At 42.4% G+C, this 7,989-nt stretch overlaps 1 protein-coding gene across 1 annotated transcript in view; it reads right to left on the bottom strand.

The window, feature by feature from the left end:
• Window positions 1-7,989, bottom strand: part of TCN2 (transcobalamin 2) — a 23,436-nt gene that overhangs the window by 594 nt on the left and 14,853 nt on the right. The window contains exons 7-9 of the mRNA XM_018572495.1: window positions 7,663-7,843; window positions 5,101-5,266; window positions 4,458-4,561 (exon numbers count right to left, since the gene is read on the bottom strand). Of these exons, the coding sequence (XP_018427997.1) occupies window positions 4,458-4,561; window positions 5,101-5,266; window positions 7,663-7,843 (451 nt within the window). The remainder of the gene's footprint in view (window positions 1-4,457; window positions 4,562-5,100; window positions 5,267-7,662; window positions 7,844-7,989) is intronic.

Below are 7,989 nucleotides of genomic sequence, written 5' to 3' on the forward strand. Positions count from 1 at the left end.
ATCAGCACCTCCCTCTCCTGCCTCCCCTCCAGGTATACTGGCTGACAGTGCTTCTGTTTCAGGGCCACATCAGGACGCTGACCCATGCCCAGGTGAATGAAGACAGAGCAACTTGAGACCAGAGGCTTCTTCTTTTGTACCAGAGGCCTATTGGCGTGTCTGCCGACCAAACAGGACTGGCTCCTATCTTCTTCCCAACTACAGAAACTCATACGGGAAGAACTTTTGCAAGTGAAAGACTCCCTCTCCTCCTGTGTTGAGAGTACTGAATCTGCTCAAGTGGTCTTAACATCCCGGGTCTCTCAGATGGAGGAGTCCCAAGCCAGAGCTGATCACTGTCTGACCCAGCTTATCTTAAAGCAATATTATCTAGAAAATCATGGCAGGGGAAAGAATCTGAAAACTTTGGGGTGTCGTGGTGTGACATCAGGCCCGCGAAATACCCTTTGCAGAGTTCATTTTTACGCTGAGAAGAAAGATATACTTTGCAAAGTCGGGGAGACTGGCTCAATTGACTTTGATGAAGCTACCATACATATTTTTCCAGATCTGTCCAGACGCACACTCCAGATGCGGCATCTTCTGAAACCCATTTTGGATAAGATCTCCTCTTCAGGGGCTACCTACCGATGGGACTCCTGGACCTTTTTGTGTTCTTGGATACGTCTGCAATATCTGTACCGAACTGGACAGTGCCTGTTCTTTCCTTGTTTTCTCCGACACCTGTGGAGAAAACCACGGAGGCCAACAACCAAGAGAACTGATCGTAGGACCTTAACAGCTGTTGTCTACTCCTTTCAGTTACTACTTTGACCTGTTTTGGCCATTGGGGGACCACCTCGCGTGGCCTCCACTCTGTTATTCACATAATCACCGGTATATACTGTGAGCAGATATTCATCCTTCTTGTTGTGGCTGGAGGGATAGATGCAGGGGCTGGGGGTTGTGTCCCTTCCCTCCTTGATTGCCTTTGCGCATTTCCCTATTTATTGGGTGGGCTCCGATTGGTCTCCTCGGGACATGCATTGTCCCCTCCATATCCTGATTGGTGCTTTGAAGATGTGCAGGAAATGTTTCACTAAGTCCCCATACGGGGCGAATTTTATTTTTTGTCGATTTATTTGGTTTTGGTCGCTGTTGCCTTGATGAGGCCTCCCTGATAGTTGGTTTTTCTGTATTTCATAAGTTTTCTTTATTATGGGGCAACCTATTCTATATAATGCTAGCTGTTGCTGGACTACTGTCCCCCATGTAGGATTACTCCCCCTTTGCCCGCCCCTGCAGTGCGGTGGTGGGTGGGGTGGGAAGTCATGACTATATTTGAGGTCTTTAGTGATACTCTTTTCCGCTTCTCTTTCTACGTATTCTATTTGTCTTCTCTCTCTCTGTCTCTCTTTCTATTCCCTCTTTCTACTCTTTCTTTGGTTGAGCGCCTTGGGTCCCCTGGCCCCTAGCCCATGCTATCGGGCTTCCCAGATACTTGGAGGTGCATTTTGGTGGGTTCTCCTGGGGAGTTGTTTTGTGCTGCATTATTTTGCTAAGTGCTATACAGTATGTCCCCACCTTGTCGCCAGATATTCTCTTGCCTGTGTGCCTGTTTCAAGAAATTGGTCGCAGTGGTGGTGGCCTGGGGATCCTTGCAATGCTGAACCTCTAACTGTTCCTTTTCTTGTTCTCTTTCTTATCTCCTCTCTGACTTTTTCTGTCCTCAATACTGGATATCATTCTGTCAGGTCTAGAAGTTGACTCCTTCCTGGAACTTTTCCAGACACTCTGATACTATTATACTTACTTTCTTATCTTTTGTTGAATATAACTGAAAACTGGACATGCTGGATGGGTGGGGGCGGAGCATCTACTTGTAGGGCTTGTACCTACTCTGTTATCGCAGTTGTGCAAGTCCATTTGCTGATGTTATCAGACACGTTTTGTATATTTATGTTGTGTGGGACTAAAAACTTTGTAAATGCATTATGTTAGGATGTTCTCACAGCCATGTTTACAGCTATTTCAGTGGAGAGATCTCATTGTTGGACTCCTGGTGTGGTATATAAAGTTGGTAGGTAATTCAGTCACCTCTGTACATTCCACTTCTATCTTACTGGGCACCTCTTTAAACCATAACAATCATTTAGAGTTGCATGAGATCAGTGAAAGAAAAACGATGCTTGCTATTACCTGTAAGTAAATTTGAAATCCAATCTACATGTGGTCCTCCTTCCCTTTTAACAGCTCAGTACACCAAGTGTACGGAATAGTATCCCATGGCTGGAGGGCTTTGATTGTGCAGGCCCCTTCAGCATACAGGTACCAGCTTGTATAGCCTTCTACACCACGTGGGTGCTACTCCTACCAATGAACTGGTAAAGTATTTCATAGGACCCCCTACCTATCAAGCATGATATGCAATAGGCCTAATTTATGTTTTTATCCGCATACACTGGTGAATAGGTTGTCTTCCGATAAGTAAATCATATCCTCTTAGTAATTATGCACCCACAATGTGTGCAGACATGCATGCACAGCCTACAGTGTACATATAGTAAAATATAGAATATACACTCCTGAACCTATGCTGGCTAAGTGATTGCATGTCTAAAATCAAAGTTTGATTTTTCTCTAGTGTAGGTTTCCTTAGACCGTTCTCACTATAGAAGTACTGGACGAAGGGATCATGGGAGATTGCCAAGGACCAGCTCCCACACTCTGGCTAGTTACATTATTTAATAGGAAATATTTGAGTTACAATACAAATGCAGTTGTAGCGCTCACCCCCTAAGGAGCCACTGGAATAACCCGGGTATTTCTGTCCAAGCCAAAATGTACCACCCAACAGGATCCCCAGTACACCAACATGCCTTAGAGAGTCTTGTAAACAGCTTTACTGAACAAATATTTATGTAGTGTTAAACAATACATAAGAAAAAGCTCAATACTTGAATGAACAATGGTCAACAATATACATTTGGTATTCAAACACCCAACAGCCCCAGCTATCAGTACACTGAGCTTAGCAGTACTGGACTACTTCAGAGAGAGTCTTTGACCTCAAAAAGCCAGTTGCTAATGTCTCAATCACCAACTTTCTACACTACTGACCAGTAGCAATAGTCTAGGCTAGCCATCGTTGGGGCACGTGCTGTGTTGTTGAGAAGAATTGTAGAAATAACACACAATGGCCAGAAGCCTCTCACCACTTCCTATGTCAGTCTTGCAGCTGTGATGTCCCTCAGCGAGAGACGGGCATCCCCTTCCCCTCATGTCGACACCTTTACTGGTCCTGCAGTCATCCGCTGCCCCTTTAAGAAGATCTCCGGTCACAGGAAACACTGAGTAGTTTTCTCTGAAGATGCAGACAGGCCTCTCAAACATAGCTGGGCCTCTGAATCCCTCACTGCACGGGCTCAGCCGTTCGTCCAGGCTGCGATGTCCCCCACTGTAGGAGTGACGTTGTGCCCCACAAGAGCGATTGACCAACAATAATGAGTGCGGGGGACCAGGCTGAAGTCTCTCTCTATCTGGAGGTTTCTCGGTCTGCCTACACTCCCTTGCAACAGGCTTGTACAGAGTCTCTGGCTCCTCAGACACAGGCACATAGGTCGGCACACTAGACTGTGTTCTCCAGAACTGTGTGCGACCAGCCACCTCTATCCAGCACCCCCCCTCCTCTGAAAACTAAGCCTCCTGGGAATTGCAGTCCAAGCCGTCTCACATAGCACGGCTTACCTCCTGCTCTGCACTGCAACTCCCACAAGTCTCTGCATCACAGACTGCGCAAGGTCAGTTAACTATTAACAATCAAAGCATTAGTCATTCTCGTAGCAACATATGTAAATCGGGGCTACACAATAATACTAAATGATACCACACTACAGACCTAGTATTAATCATAATCAATATAGTATAATTTAATTACCTTTCAGCAAACCCATTGTAAATATGGCGGAGCAGTGCATTCAAACAGTTAAAAGAGAAAAAAAAAAAAAGGGGAGGACCTGGAGTGGGATACCATAGCTAAACCAACCCTTGTTTTTATTGAATGGGTGATCATGAAGTTCTCGTTATTCTAAATAGAGTTTACTAAACTAGGTGACAGAATGTATGCAGGTGTGTTTTTAACATTTAATCCTCTGTATTATATGGGTAAGGAATCCAACAGGGGCATATAGGATGCACAAAACCTGCCCCTTAGTCCTACACTTTTATCAATGATCACAGATGATGTGGAGAAGCTCCATCTCAGAAACAAGCTGGTACTTACAGAGAGGAGGCACATTTTTGGGAGGGGGAGGTGGGGGATGTACTACTTTTGATAGTAGCTGGGTTTGAACCTAGTCTGTGCCAAGTTTCTTACTTTTTATATTAATTCACATGTATCTACTTGGTGTTGTTTAATGTATTTAGTATATTTCTATCAGACTTGCGTTATAGAATGAAAACCCTTTCAGAAAACTTACCTTCTAATAAAGAAATATCTGAATCCTTAAGAAGTAGCCACTGGCCTTCTTTACTGTTGACTGTAGTCAGGTAAGGTCCATACAATGAACCCCTAGTTTCAAATCTAAAATGGGTAAATGAAAAATAAAATATAAAATACAGAAAGCTGAATAAAAAAAGTTACTCATTAAAAAGAAAAAGGAGATTGAGAGGGCAACAGCCCGTTGGACTTTGAAGACCATGTGCTCCTGCAGCACAAATCCAAATGGGTCTACAGTGTTCATTAGATCACCAAAATGGACAACTGAAGAACTGGAAAACATTGCCTGGTCTGACAAATCTCGATTTTATTTTGCAACATACAGATGGTAGAGTCAGAATTTGCAATCACACCATGAATCTTTTGGGTGTAATTAAAGAGAAATTCTGAATGAATGAGTTGCTGATTAAGGTGCAGGAAGTACAAGATGCCATAGAGTTATCAAGGTCCATAATCCCTTAGAAATATACCCTGCATATTGCTCAATTCCTCAATCCATGCTATGAAGAATTTTGGCTAGCAAAACAGTACTAACTGATACTAGATGGGGTTACCTAACAAAGTGGCCACTGAGCGTACATGGCCTACAAAATATTGAAATTAGGTAACTATTGAGAACTTACGAAAAATCTGAATTCTTCTGTGCAGCTTTGAGGACATCCAGGAGTGATGATTGTGAAGGGACCTCAAAAACTTCTTCAAAATTCTGGCCTTCCACTACTAGTCGGACACGAATTGGCTCATCACCAATGGCAATTTCAGGGTAGAAAGGGATGGACAATGGTTTATCTAGAGAAAAGGTTCACAAACAATGGATAGCAGTTCCTGACATAACTAAATTTAAAGCCAAGGTCAAAGGTGGGCATGGACAGTACAAAAATTACTAGCAATGCTTATGATTTGTTTTTGTATTGAGATTTTGAGCTCTAAGAGGGCGATAACAAGCTCCTCAGCAGCCTGAGCGTTTAACATACAGGGAGATGTTCCAGCTTATTGGGCCAGCCCATAGGAAAATTTTCCAAACCTTTGTCTGTTACAAAGCAGAGGTATATGTATATATAATAGTACTGTATATGTGCTATTGTCTCCATCAAGTAAGGATCCCAGCAAGACCTTGCATTCATAACATCTGTTCCAGGCTGGGCAAATATCTCATCCATCAGGGAGATATCCGCACATCTGTGACAACCCTACCACTTAATGTAACTGAAAATATTTTTTTTTTATAGATCTAGTTCTAAAATGGAAAGTTAGCTGAAATATAGAAACTTTAAATTATAAACCTAATGAACAAATGCATGACATAACTATAATACAACAAACCCAAGACAGGAACGGATAATAATGTTAAAACGATTATAATCCACCAAAGAATACTTGGTTTTGTAAAGCACTTTAAGACAGACAGGGTTACATTTTTTCTTAATACACAAATACAGTTTTGCCCTTTCTTTGTTCATGTTTTCTCTCCCTGTACTGTGCACATCCTGTAGACTCTTTGTAGGATTTTCCTGTGGATATATGTGCTCCACAGGTAGCTCAAAGTCACAGTTTTACTGCATTGACTGTACAGGAATGTGCTAGTGCACTGTGCATTAGCAAGCCTGCTTAAAGTCCAACTAAGGAGCATGCAGAAAAGGATGCCAACGCTGCAGATACATTTCATTTGTACTATCTGGACTGAAGTTTAGTGTCCTGTTTAAAAAAAAAAGAAAAAAAGAAAAGAAAAAGACCTTTTAGCCATCATGTGTTGCAAACTGATTCCCTGCAGTATTGCGATGTCCATGCTCTCCTCCCTCAACGGCTCTGCCATCTTCTCCTGGGTCTTCAACCACTAGAGTGGCCAGGCCAGGATGATGCAACTCTCATGCATGCTTTTACAGGGATCTCAAGTCTCCCTGATGTTCAGGGAGTCTCCCTCTATTAGATAGCGGCTCCCTGACGTCCGCAAGAGAGGCATTTTCTCACTGAAAGGTTTACTCTGAGTAAACCTTTCCGGTAAGATATCAGTGGGTAAAGTTTCAGAGTGAGGCTTGCCTCCTGGAGGAAGGCCATGTGATCTCTAGAGTAGCCTCAGAACCAGGCTTGCCTCCTGGAGGAAGGTCATGTGATCTCTAGAGTAGCCTCAGAACGGGGCTTGGCTCTCAGAAGGAAGAAGCTACTTGCTGCACAGAGAGGGCGGACATAGACTACTATTGAGAGCAGGTACAGGCACTGCTGCAGGGTTGAGAGAGTGCTGTTAACCCTTTGTGGATAATATAGAATCAATTATATGTCCTGGTTGTCTAGTTATAGAGAACATTTATTTCATTTGCTGCCCATAGCAACTAGTCAACTGTGTATCAGGGACTTTACTCCTCAGCGTTTTTTTAAAAAGGTCTCGGGCTGTCTAATAAATTGTGACCTTTACACTGACAGATACTTGAACATCAATTCACAAATCTGATGTATATATAAATAAATATATAATATTATTGTATTATTGGTATATGGATTTTTTTTACTGTGCGTGTGTGTGTATATGTGTATGTATGTATGTATGTATATATATATTATTATTATCATTATTATTTATTTTATATTCTGATGACGGCCGCTGTAAAAAAAACAGAAAGGGCACCTCCGTGAATGAGGCGGGAACCTCCCTGAAATAAGGTTTTGCAGGTTGGGATGTCTGCTTTTATAGCAGAAGAGACTTATACAGTCTCTGCTATGATAAAATATCCGCCTGTCAGCAATTTTTAAATAAAAAGACTTTACTTCCTCTTTAATATTTCCTGCTCTTAATTATATCAGACCTGGTGATCATAGCAGCAAGCACTTCCTTTCCTATGGAGACAATGCTCATTTAGTTGCAGCAAAACATTTCTACATCTTACCTTTGGGTTGTTTTGGAAATCAGCCCAGAGCAGAAAAGCCCTTTCATTGCAGGATGAAGTAGAGGTTCTCTGTGTGCTGTGTGAAAGCAGCAGTCACCTCTGACACTATGTAAGACCAACAGCTCTCTAATCCGCAATGCTTGCTTTCCTACAGGCAATTGGAGGTCTGACAGAGTGGTTCTCTCTGCAGCGTACTGCAAGGAATGGACCTTTCTGCTGGAACTGGGGGGTGATTTACTACATAAAACTAACAATTTGCACATTTTTATATAACGTTTTGGTTCTAGCACTGGGTCACTCACTTACTTGTGTTCGCATCACACTTTATATTCGCCAGATTCAGGTAGGTCTTCTGATGGAAAACAGGCATTAACTGGGACATCATCATTGGATTGGAGAACTTCCCTTGGTCCACGGCTTTCAATAGGGCTCTCATTGCATAGGAACTAGGTTCTCTACCACTTTGACCACCAAGTGCTAAGAGAAACTTGGAAATAATAATTTTAATTATGTTATTAAGATCTTAAAATGTCATCTTTCTACTTTGGGGCTTTCTACTGTGGGGTGGGGCTCTGCTTTCTTCTTTGCAATGTGCTAGTACACCTATAGTGCTATTTAGGTTTATTTATATAT

This window comes from Nanorana parkeri, unplaced genomic scaffold, assembly GCF_000935625.1.
Source record: "Nanorana parkeri isolate BGI_ZX_2015 unplaced genomic scaffold, ASM93562v1 scaffold2051, whole genome shotgun sequence".
NCBI lineage: Eukaryota > Metazoa > Chordata > Amphibia > Anura > Dicroglossidae > Nanorana > Nanorana parkeri.